This window comes from Euwallacea fornicatus, chromosome 2, assembly GCF_040115645.1.
Source record: "Euwallacea fornicatus isolate EFF26 chromosome 2, ASM4011564v1, whole genome shotgun sequence".
NCBI classification, from domain to species: domain Eukaryota; kingdom Metazoa; phylum Arthropoda; class Insecta; order Coleoptera; family Curculionidae; genus Euwallacea; species Euwallacea fornicatus.
Window position 1 is genome coordinate 4,588,448 of NC_089542.1, and position 12,713 is coordinate 4,601,160.

A 12,713-nucleotide genomic window follows, 5' to 3' on the forward strand; every position below is an offset into this window, starting at 1 on the left:
AACTTTTCTTGGAATTTCCTAATTACTTTCATGGCTCAAAAAAGCCCCAGAACAATAATCTCCTAAATTGAAGAATTTTATCCCTTAAATATTTAGGGTTCAAATGAAACAACCCCGAGCTAGCAAATCCTCCTTAAAATCGGCCAAAGTTATTAAATTATTCTCGCAAACTATTACTGGGCTAGATGAGCGTTTCTCTGGCAATTTTAAAGGCGAATTTGCTTCGGTTTAAAATTCACAGAGAAATTTACATAATTAGCCAAACAGGGGTGATAAAAGGGCAATAATTTAAGGGGGTTGAATGAGGTGTATGTATATATAAGGGCTTTTCGGCAACTTTTTGTGAAGCTTCATGTAGGTAATTTTTAGTTCGCGTTTCTGAGTTCAATCCTGAATTTAAGGGTCAATGTTTCGAATAGATGATAGTTACGCGTGGTGAATTTTAGCGAGGAATTCAAACAAATTTTAATCAAAACAATATCTCTGGAAATTGTTGTACAAACAAAGCAGCATTGTTTAAATTTGACAATGCAAATTAAAATTTTCCAGTTTGATCAATAAGTGTAAATTCATTAATTACGTTATTGTCCAGGAGAGTCCAGGGAATTCCGATGTGTTCCAGGCTGGATATGATTTCGTGGAAAGGCCCTTTGTGACAGGGATTTTCCGTTTATTGGATTTGCCCGCAATCTAGTTACGCACACAACTGATATTAACAGTATCGGTACTAAGAGCATTATATTTAAGAATATTTGTTCTAGTGATACTGATATTGACGTCCATGATATTCCCACAATAATTTAAGCCGTCTTAAGACTACTTTGTGTCCAAATTTTAAAAAGATTGGTTAAATCCCATGGGCGTGCCTAAGTCCTCAACTTCTCTGAGTTTTATTGAAAATTCGTGGATCTTCTTCTATCGCAATATTTGGCGATTTTTTTTCACCATCTACCACACTGATAGTCATTATTTTTTCAAAGAATTTATGCTAATTTAGGTCTAAATTCTGTAAAAACGTTTAAGAACTAAGTTTAAGAAGTCGGTCAAATGATAGAAGCGTAGGAAAAATCTAAACGTTAAAAATTTAAGGGTTATTTGCCAAATTTTTTCCTTAATGTGCGATGCTGATGTCAATGCGTTGTTCACAGTAATTGATGTTCACTTAAGCTTGAATTACGTCGAAATTCCGCAGATATTGGTTACAACACCTGAGCGTGCGTAACATCTCAAACTTCTATGACATTCTCACGATATTCAAAGTTTTCGTGCTGCTGCAATTTTCAGCAGCGTTTTGGTCTCAATCTACGATACTGGCATCCCTAATTTTTACACAATAAATCAAACCTCCCTAAGTCTAAATTCCGTCGAAATTTAATACGAATTGACTGAAAACTTTAAGCTCCCATCAGTGAAATTCCAAATCATATACCCTACTCAAAGAAAAAACGAAAAGTAGAAAAATTGATTTAAAAAAACTTCAAGAACATCCCTCATTTATCACAAAGTCTAATCTCACATCTCGCAGCCTCTCCTCTCACCGATCACTCACCTTCTCCTTCTCAATTCAACCCTCCTCCACAGCTAGTCCTCCTCAATGGAACAGTACAGTAAACCCGACACGTAACAAACAATTAGCACCATGAGTTTGCCATCTGGCAAAGGACGCGCCGACGTCGCGGCGGACGACGCGCGCTTCGCGACGCCTGCCGTCGGAATGAGGCGCCTGCAGCCACCCCCTACTTTTATACACGGAAGGGGGGATGGAAGCTGCGCGTTCCTAAGCAACCTCGGATCATAATCATATCGTACGCCGCCACACAGCCACCCCCAGCCCTAAAACAACGGTGTGAGGGTTCGGGGGTGGTTGACGCAGGGGGCGGGTGGCTGGGGGGTGGCTGACTCGAAAGGGGGTTGCTCTTTTACCGGCTCTCGCGTGATCGAAGTGACCCGGTATCGGTAATAAACGGTTACGTTTATGATGGGTACATGTTTTTTTGTGGTAGATATTGGGGAGGACGAAACTGGGCGGCGTGATTGGGGGTGGCTTGGTTGAAGGAAAATTGGGGCATTCGCGAGTTCTGGAATTATTAGCATTTGAACACAAATAATCTAATTCTAAATTAAAATCGGGAAATTGCGATTTTTATGATAATAGTATATATCATCTATAGTATATTTTTTTCGAGATGTAATTATTACAAGTGCTAGAATATTCCACAAAGTTGATATAGAACAACTTGCATTTACATTCTTACCAGTCTATGTTTGGCAGTGGCAATTTCGGTAATTGTAGTACATGCTATAAACCTTCCGAACTTGGTGATAGTGGCTTCAAATGATAAACAGTTGCAAAATGCATAAATTTTCAGAGATTTTCTTAATATGGAAAATGGCCGTAGTTGGACATGGCATTTTGTGTGATTATAATACAAACTTCTTAGTTTAAGTAACCGAAATCTGTGTTAGTGGCTGCAAGCGTGAGCTTCAAAATATTTAATTATTCTCGTAAATTTCCTTTTTTGGATTAGAACTGACTGCTTCCACGTAATTCCTGTTTGGTATTTCAATGTGGAAATTTGTGTGATGTTAGTATATACTATATAGCCTCTTCATCTATGATATTGATGCCCTGTGATAGTGACTTCAAGCTTAAAGAATTTAAAAAAAGTTCTGAAAGTGTCTCTTTCTTCTTGACCTTTGGTGAATGTAACTAACCCCCTACCTCTTTGAGAATGAATGAGCCAGAACAGCCATTTTTTGGTGATGGTCCATACCATGAAGGTCCTTTCCCGAGCTCTGGTACAATCTTATCAGCTGTTAAAATTTTCTAAAATTTCCTTATATATTGAGGTTTAACATTTGTTATCGAATTCGATAAGTCTTTCTCGGACAAAAATTGATACGTGCAATAGTAGTTTATGCTATAAAGCTTCTTAATTTAAGATTTCAACCCCCAGGGAATTCAGTTTCCTTTCTCTTCAGGGCAGACATTCTTTATCCAATGTTCCCGAATCCCCTTGCATCCTCTATAATAAATGGTTTACAATGCAATTTTTCTGTGATAGTTCAAACTATGGAGCCTACTTTCGCATAAACACGCAGATGTATAAATTTCAAATATTGAGATTCAATAACCGGACAGAGCATTTTAAGTGATTTCTTGCAGCACATGATGTCAATTATCCCCGCATACGAATCATCAAGCAATAACCTCAACTTCAGTCACTTTTATCGGTGTCCAAAACATAGTTTCAGCTTTGTCATCCTAATTGGTACGTAATTTTTTTCGGTAAGCCCTAATTTGCCAATAACGAGCTTCCTTAACAACTGACCCATTTCCCCCATTTCTCGAGAGCAAACGGCCCATTTGCGCCCCCCAAACGCCCCTTAAGCCAATAATGGAGCATAAAGGGGCATTGTGCCCGAAATACTTAACGCACATATGAATAACATGACGACTGTAGATGTTATATAGCGAACAGATAGATAACACGTAACAGTCAATGGGGTTCCGGTTAGGAATGTTTCGGGTAACAAAATTCGCTGATAACGAACCAGTTTCGGCACTTTATGGGCCTCGTTGAAAATGTTGTTTCAATCGAGCGTGTGTTATCACTTTCGAGGAAGTTTTCTAAAGCTTTTTAATCGTAACAAGTGGGAGGAAGTTGATTGAATCAGGCTGGTGTACGGTTGGTTGCCTGGAACTAATGAGGGAGGTTTGAGGGCGTTGAACTGCTTAAAAAAACTGTCGCCCGCCAATGGGCTTGTTGTGAAAGTTTGCATAGAGTGTCCTTTGGATGCTCGAAAGTTTGAGATTAGCTCGTTTGAAGCAAAAAGGCGTACAAACGCACTTTAGTCACATGTTTAATTTAGAGTTAAAAATCCATTATCAAATTCCAGAATGAATGTTGCACGCCAATGGGAGTTAGTGCGGAAAGGGCTCTTTTGGTATCAGAAAATTTTAGTTTGGAATTTATTAGCGCCGGAGGCGTACTTACTGAAGAAATTTTTATTCGCATCATAAATTTGTAGTTTTTTTACTTAATATTTGCAGAAACAGTTATTGTAAAGTTTTTATAACACAGTGTCAGCCACTGGAACTCGCGTGGATTCCATTTGCATTTGATCTTCGCCCATTATCTTTTATCCCCAAACAGATCAGGAATTGCGATCCCCCACATGCTATTTGGGACTCCCTCCTCATCTTGCTCTTGGCGCTACTTCTATCCTCCGATTTCGCTTTCTTTTTGAAGAAGGTTGAGCATTCCATAATTTAAAAATGAGGATTTTTGGTTTGCGTGAAGGTGTTTTCTCACAGAAAAGTGAGAACTGAAGTTTCTTCGGACATTTTAGGAAATTGCAATGTCTGGCAGTGAATTGCAAAGGAGGAAAACAACAAAACACCAAAATCAGAACAATATTTTAATTACGAATGTACTTCCACTTCTCTTTAGCTCCCTCCGTTTTCATGAGCGAATAAATCAACCCCTCCAGCCTCTTCATACAGTTGCTCCCAAAAGCGAACTCTCTCTGGGAACAATCCTTCCTGCATCTTAAGCTCCCGGTCGATCTTCAAATACCTCAACTCTTTTCCTTTCTCAAGAGGTTCCCATAAGGAGAGAGGGTTACCGTTTTTAGCAAAATCAGTCCAAATCTTTACCATTGTTTTAATTGCCCTTTTGTCCTCATCAGTCAGTGGAGGACTCGGTCCTGCGAACATTTTTGTTGAGAAGATGTAACAATTATCTTGACCATGGCCCACTCCTGGAGAGCCATCTGCATGGAAAAAGGTATAAAAATTTGCTGAGAGAGTTTTGTACGGAAACTTACCAAGTTTGATACCTTTCTTGAACGCTTTAATGCAGTCTGTTTCATAGTCGAAGAGGTAGAAGTAAACAGGCTGGGAGATACTGCCTAGAAGGAGCTTCATGGAGTAGATAGTTCCGGCGACGAAACCTACGTCACTGAGGTGCTGAGAAAATACATTTTTTGAGACAAATTGACGAGTTGGTGAAGTAAATGAGTTTTACAGTGTGCTCAGCTTCTGGGTCTTGGTTCTGATAGTAGTAGTTTTTAACCTTTTCAGCCCAGGTGGTGCCTTTGCCCTTGGCCTGCAGGTGCCAAGGAACCAAGCTTCCTTCCTTGTTGAAAGTGATTGCGGAGTTCAGTACATGCATCAACTCCATCAGATGCCCTTCATTACTGCAAATTCCTTAATTTTTTTAAAATTTAAACCCAAATTCCTTCCAGGGGGTATTTACCTTGAATCAGTGGAACCTGGTTGTATCTTCCAGAAGCTATGAGAACTTTTGGATCTTCTGTTAGGAACGCTGTAGAATTGGGTTTCTCTATAATGGGCCCAAAAGGCCTTCTTTTAGACACAGTCAGCAAGTCCTAATTAAATTAAAGTGAACTGGCTATGAGAAAATTTGTAAAAGGTAATTTCAAGGGGTTGGAAAATGAAATATTTTCAATTAGTAGTGACTTGGTGTTTTCCTCTGCAAAATTTATTTTAATCTAATAAAACAGTGCGTACATTGCACAATTTTCAAGTGGTAAATAAACATATCATCGTTGATAATCACCATGATTAGGGAGTTTATAGGAAAAAATTATGGTCTTTCAAAAAATACCAAGAAGAACGAGATAAGAAATTAACCAAAACCGGGTTTTCTTGTTGTAAAACTCGGTTAATAAATTTGGAATATTAGCTGAAGTTCTGACAAGCTGAGTACGTCACTGGTTTTCAGAAATATTGGAAAATCGTAAGTTCCAATTTTCTTTATGGAAATAATTACGAAAATTTAGTCTTTTCGAAATATCAAAAGGTTCTTTTGGTAATATTAAAACGACGTTCTCGATCTCTGATTGAGATTTGGTAAAACTAGAGCAAAGTCTCACATCTGATATCTCGTAAGCTGCAGAGAGAAGTTCCTCAGTTTTGGCCTCCATTAAAACCTTCAAAGCCTCTTTCTCATTAGCGGCATTCAGCCCCAATTTCTCGGCCACCTGAAGAACGTTTCGCTGCCCCCAAGCCCAAGGATCGAAAACGGAACCACTCTGGACTATGGCCTTCTGGAACAGCCCCTTGTTAGAGGAACAAAGTAGTTGGAATTGCACTGAGGCCCCTCCAGCACTGACACCAAAAATAGTAGTGTTATTGGGGTCCCCGTTGAAGCTTGAAATGTTTTCGTGAACCCATTTTAAACCCAAGGCCTGGTCTTTGAGTCCAGCATTACCAGGTACCTCCAGAGAGGTGTCTTCCAGGCTTAAAAACCCTGTGGAACTCTTTAAAATCAACAGGTCCTTTGGAGGTTATGGAATCTCACCAAAGAGCCCCAGACGATAGTTTAGAGTCACCAAAACAATGTCTTGGGTCATGAGGTACTCAGGGCCGCACATTTCTTGAGTACCGTTACCCATGATGAAGGCTCCGCCATGGATGAAGACCATGACAGGTTTGGCCTTGGTACTCAGGTCTTTCACATGAACATTTAAGTACAAACAATCTTCAGACCCTATAGTTTTGATACCAAAAATTTTCTGTACACACTGGTTGCCATCGTGGGTGCAATCCCTAGTACCTTCCCATGATTCTGCTGGTTGCGGTGCCTAGGAAACATAACCTAAGAATCTCCTGGAATGCTAGCTAAACGAAGCATACCTTGAACCTCAAAGGCCCTACTGGAGGCTTGGCATAAGGGATACCTAGAAACTTGTAGAAGGTATCACCATCCAAATTAGTGCCAGTGGTACCGCGTATGGAACCCTGTTTCACTTTCACAGTAAGCCCACTCATATTAACTCCGCTAAAGTAACTTATTTAAAGCTTACTGCTGTTACAAGGCAGTAGTAGTAATATGTTTTATGGTACAGACGGTAATTGTGCGTGTTTATTTATACTAATTGGAGAGATATAACCGCTGATAAAACACTCGAAATATTCTATTTATATGGGGTTTTGATTTTCAGTAATGTGCTGAAGAACACGCCGCTGGTTTTTAAGTTACGCCTACCAGTCATTACATCAATGAGCGTTGATGCAATGATTGCTATACTGGGTATTTCAACGAGACACGACAATATTTAAGGAGGTGATCTCTCTGGTCATTTTATGAAAAAAAGTTCCTATAAACATAGATCCGGAAGTGTATAGTTTCCAAGATACAAGACGATTTTTTTTTAAATAACGGTTTTTGAAAAATAATTAAAATATATTTTAATTGATTTTTTTGAAATTAGGTAGCGTTGATTGCAGTAATAAGGGGCTGATTTGGCCCTAAATAGATTAAAATGATTAAGCTCAGTTGTGTCAAGGGGGACACCTTAACCAAATTTATTCACAAAAGAATGTACGCCACTGATATTGATTAAATTTCGGTTTTTTTTTTTCAGATGAAGCAATTTTTTTGTCTTCTGAATTTTTGTCGTATCTTGCTTCATTTACGAGATATAAAATAAAAACCCTTTTAATGCATGTCCGTTTATCGTACAAACACATTTTAAAAAATTTTTTTAAATCAATCAAAAGATATTTGAATTCTATTTCAAAAACCGCTAAAAAAATTAACACCCTGTATCTTAGAAACAATGCATTTCCAGACTTCTGTTTATTGGAATTTTGTTTTATAAAATTATCTGAGCAATCACCCCGTCAAATGTTACCGAGTCTTTGTCAAACACCCGGTATATACAACCATGTGTATAAATAATTAATGCTAATCAAGAAATTAGCGGCGGGGCATTCATTTCCTATAAACAATGAATTTTTTAATATATTATATTAATTGTTTTTTTTGTGAAAATTCACCAGCTCTGTTCTTGTATCTTATGTAGGGAAGTACGAACTTACCGAAGTTCCAAAACTGAGTTAAATTAGACAGCTGCCCTCTGGAGAGTCAGCGGCGGAGTAGACGTATACACGTAGTGACGTGTATACGTCTACTGCGCTACTCCTTTAGAGAAAGGAGGTTAAATAGGGCAATTGACCTCTAAAAAGTCAGCGGCGTAGTTACAAATCTATTTAAAGTTTTAACGGTTACAATTATTTGTAGTTTTTTTGTTCTATAAAAAAATTCCCGCTCTTAGCATTTATTTTCCGCAAATAAATATCGATTTCCTTAATGGTGTAAATTAATTTAAAATTCGTTTGATTTATGAGAATACATCTGTTTCCCCCAGTTTCCTATGTGCGTAAATACAGAATTACTGAGGTCATAAAAATAATTGAAACATGAATGAAGTCTGGGGAATTCTACGTTTTTTTTTTTAATTACACCTAGAAATTTTAATATATTTGCTGATTAATATCAAATTTGGTACCTCTGCCAAAAAAAGCGGCCTCGTCACTGTTCCTTGTACAGTGATATCCCCATTTCGAGAGATAAGAAATTGCGTTTAAATGCGCTTCTAACAAGTCAGCGGCGTAGCCACTAAAAAAAAATGAATCTTCGAGTTTTGAATTGTTCTAATTACTTATATATTTGAAATATGCCACTTCCACAAATTCCTGCTCGGCATTCTATTTATTCTGTAGTTAAATTTCGAATAATGGATTAAAAAAGTTACAAATGACTATTATCAGCGTAAAGAACCAGTGGCGTAGCATTAATTTCTAAGCAGGAGCTTCTTTAATTCTGTAAAATTTGTTTGACTACTTTAAGAAAGTGGACGTGTGCCGCCTATGTTTGCTTATAGAAATAACTCGCGTTTAACAGTTGATGTCCTCTAAACAACAAATTACATCTCAAGCTGGATATTTTAAGTTGAGCATGCTCATTAATTCACCAAATCGAGTATCGGCCCATTTGTTATAAACCTCATAGATAGATAAGTTTGATGTGAGAAAAACGTAAAATCAGTGGCATGTCTATTAATACTCAATATAAACATCAAAGTTCTTTTTAAAAAATGACAAAATTGCATCAATAATTCCGATGCCAGTGGCGTATAAAATTCCTCGATTAAATTAAAGGTTATCTCAATTTCATGCGAATTAATTAGGTACACATTTCTGGTAATAAAATATATATTATTTCCCACCTCATACAAAAACAACGTATCAAGTGGTACCCATTACGGTACAACATACAATTTGCAGTGAGATTGTCCACTTGAAAATTCAACATCATTATTATTAAATATAATTTCATCATCTAGTATTATGGGAACTCAAACAGCATTCAAAGATAACGCAACTGTATCATAAACAATTATGCATTAGACTGAGTGATATTTCAAATATTGTTGTTTCGATCAACGAAATATTTCCTCGGTTACACCATATTTTATAACGCAAAAAGAAATATAAATACGCGACGAAATAACTTAAATTTAATGGTTATTGATAATAACTACAAAAATTGAGAAATGGAACGTAAAGTGACAATCAAACAAGGCACGCTAGTGGGTACTACTGGACAGAACCTCAATGGTGAAACCTTCTTTAAGTTCCTGGGAATTCCCTATGCGAAACCTCCATTAGGGCAATTGAGATTTAAGGTAAGTCACAATTCTTACTCTGATCAAAATTGCAAGTAGCATTAGGCCCCAGAGCCGGCGGAACCATGGGAGGGCGTGAGAGATTGCACCCAAGATGGAACACCCAATATGTCGGTCAGCTTCACTCAAGAGGTGGTCGGCTCTGAAGACTGCCTTTACCTCAATGTGCACACTCAACGCCTTCCCTCCTCAAAAGGAGAGTTGAGACCTGTAATGGTATTTTTCCACGGTGGCGCTTTTACATTGGGAAATGGTACCCAGCAGATGTGCGATCCCGAATACCTCCTTACCGAGGACGTGGTTTTGGTGTCTATGAATTATCGATTAGGAGTTTTTGGTAGGTTTTCTCCAAAATATTATTTATTGAAGTTAGAAAAGTGGTTGTCTAGGGTTCCTGAGTATGGAGGATGTAAGCTTAGGGATACCTGGAAATGCTGGACTTAAAGACCAAACTCAGGCGCTCAAGTGGGTCAAAGAGAACATCTCCAAATTCAACGGAGACCCAGACAATGTCACAATTTTTGGTATAAGTGCTGGAGGATCTTCTGTGCATTTCCATGTGGGTACTTTGAGAATCCTCGTACAAAAACCTTTAAAGAAAATCAATTCTAGCTGATCTCCGATAAATCTAAAGGACTCTTTCATAAGGCTATAGCCCAAAGCGGGTCAGTATTTAATCCTTGGGCCTGGGGTCAAAGGAACTCACTCTTGTTAGCTGAGAAACTGGGTCATAAGGTTAAGAGTGAGAAGGAAGCTTTGAAGGTCCTCATGGAGGTTTCCTCCAAAGAACTTTTTGAAGCCTCTCAGACGTTACCTGACGTAAGTTTGTCCAGGGCTAAAGGTACTACTTTGATTTCTAGTGTATTATAGGAGCGCATCAGAGAAGGCCCTTTGGTCCCATAATAGAGAAACCTAATCTCACAGCATTCATCACTGAAGATCCAACTGGTCTTTTGGCTTCCGGCCGATACAATCAGGTTCCATTTATTCAAGGTTTTTGCTCCAACGAAGGTTTAATTTACGAGTTCTCCAAATTCATATACATTCCCGAGGATTTTGAACCCAACAAACAATTAGTGCCATGGTATCTCAACCACCCTCATAAAGTGCATTCTCCAAAACTCAAAACCCTCCTTCAGTGGGATCAAACAATTGCAGACTTATACTATAAAGATGGAGTAACTAAAAAGGCTATTCATGACGTAAATACCTGTTCCTCTTCTTAATAATGGTAATGGAAAGATCTTTTCAGCATCTGGGCGACATCTGCTTTACCTCTGGAATCCTTAACGGATTGAGGCTCCAATTGAAGGCCGGACATGCCCCTCAATACCTCTATAAATTCTGCTACGAGACCCCCATAATTAAGACAAATCGTGCCATATTGGGACTTGATGGTAAGTACTCAATAGTTCCTTAACAACATTTTCAATCTTCGCGATTGTTTGAGAAGCTTTCAAGGGAGTTAGCCATGGAGCAGACCAGAGCTTCCTCTTTCCAAATCACATTCCAGGGATGACTGCAGTATTGACCGAGGAGGATTTGGAGGCTATAAGGAAGGTAGTGAAAATCTGGGTTGATTTCGCAAGTACCGGGACACCGCACCCCGATTGGGAACCAATCACCCCAGAAGATAAAGATTTAAATTGTTTTCTTTTGGGCAAGGACTTGAGGATGGAGAGAAATCCGTTTGAGGAGAGGATGGTGGCGTGGAAAGGGTTCACTGAGGACGTGGGTATCGATTTGAATGTGAATGAGAATTGAGATTTTGGGATAAGATTAAAATAAACAATATGTGCCAATGGATTGTGGAGATTAATTTTAAAATAGATAAAGAAGGGAGAAGAATAGAGTAACTATTCAACAATTTGTTGTAGCAACCAAAAACTACCTACTTCACTGAGTAATTTGTAGTTTGAAAACCCTAAAATGTGTCTACAAAATAACCAAATAGTAACTATTTTGCTGCAAAATCAAAGACGTTCAAAAGGGGTTTGAAAGATTGCAACACAAACATTTAATAATATACGAGAATTTGTCACGCCACCCTGAAATGGGCTGCGCCACTGGCTTATTTATAGCTTCAAGGACCAAGTCCCCAGAAATCAGGGCGTACAGGGGATTATTCAATAGGGAGGATTTATTTATGGAAGATGTTCAAAATTTTTTATAAACCGCCCTTGCGCGTTACGTCTGCGTTTTAAGAATGAAAATCTCCGGACGAAACCTCTGCTTATTAGTTTCTTTTTAGTTCGTGTTCAAGTAACACTCAGCCCAAATATTAAAGAAATTAGTCATCACGGTAGGTCAAACAAAAAAATGGGTCAGAGATAAACACGGGATACGATTACAGTGGACCAAAATGTTGCTGAATGGTCAAAATCAAAAACGCATTAAATCCCTCATACCTGGAGCTTAATGAGCTTCGGTTGTCCATGGCGCGAGGCGTCCACATGCGAGATGATACGGCGCTTATACAAAGTACTGCAGCGCGTTATTAACTTTCATAAACCTCATGTTTGAGGAAAAATGATCGAACACGTATAATTTTATTTTAAAAAAGCTATTTATTGCCTTATTTTTGGTGATCAAAATTTATACCCTTGTCCTGCTACCCCTGCTAACTTTTTACTGTTAAATGGTTAGGTATCCATTGTAATATATCAAATGAAAGGTGATTCGATACAAAGGATGAAACGGTACACTCAGACCTAAAATTGGATGTACAGTTTCCTTAAAAAAAAATAGAGCAAAGTTTATATCCTGAAGAAATTAAAAGTTTCAATCTTGTTGTCTTAGAGAGACAATCCATTCTCATTTCACATAAAAAGGGAGAGAAAAAATGACAAAAAGACGTAGAAATTCTAAATTGTTTTCAACGTAAGGATTTTTTTACACACAAAATATTTTGGTTTTCATAGAATTCGACCGTGCAACGTGTTCATTAAACGATGTCATTAATTTCAGGGAGTGATTCCTTGTCACATTTTATGAAAAAAAATCCTAACCAACGTATGTCTTATCTTGCTTCGTTTTCGTGATACAGGGTGTCGAAAGTTTTATTTCTCGGTTTTGCATATAATTTACGGGCCCAACGGCAATATCTCGATGAAATTGAGTATTCCAAGGTTTCCCGAAACGAGAAATTCAAATATGATTTCGATTTCACCGCAATATGTAGGGGCCAGTTATTAAATGTTTATTAATAAATT

The 12,713-nt window shown here is 38.1% G+C and overlaps 2 protein-coding genes across 3 annotated transcripts; one reads left to right on the top strand and one right to left on the bottom strand.

Moving 5' to 3' along the window:
• Positions 1-4,409: 4,409 nt before the first annotated feature.
• Positions 4,410-6,874, bottom strand: LOC136347903 (juvenile hormone esterase-like). The gene is made up of 7 exons (XM_066298318.1): positions 6,665-6,874; positions 6,330-6,612; positions 5,902-6,278; positions 5,262-5,394; positions 5,031-5,212; positions 4,831-4,972; positions 4,410-4,776 (listed from the first exon to the last, which is right to left on the bottom strand). The coding sequence occupies exons 1-7, from the start codon at positions 6,797-6,799 to the stop codon at positions 4,451-4,453; spliced, it is 1,578 nt and encodes a 525-aa protein (XP_066154415.1). The 5' UTR covers positions 6,800-6,874; the 3' UTR covers positions 4,410-4,450.
• A 2,286-nt stretch (positions 6,875-9,160) lies between these two features.
• LOC136347896 (esterase FE4-like) lies at positions 9,161-11,307 on the top strand. 2 transcript variants are annotated; one of them, XM_066298295.1, is made up of 7 exons: positions 9,161-9,501; positions 9,547-9,838; positions 9,891-10,060; positions 10,114-10,320; positions 10,362-10,703; positions 10,754-10,898; positions 10,952-11,307. In XM_066298295.1, the coding sequence occupies exons 1-7, from the start codon at positions 9,370-9,372 to the stop codon at positions 11,263-11,265; spliced, it is 1,602 nt and encodes a 533-aa protein (XP_066154392.1). In that variant the 5' UTR covers positions 9,161-9,369; the 3' UTR covers positions 11,266-11,307. The 2 variants fall into 2 exon arrangements, with proteins under 2 accessions (XP_066154392.1, XP_066154402.1); XM_066298305.1 differs by having other exon boundaries at positions 10,955-11,307.
• Positions 11,308-12,713: the final 1,406 nt, after the last annotated feature.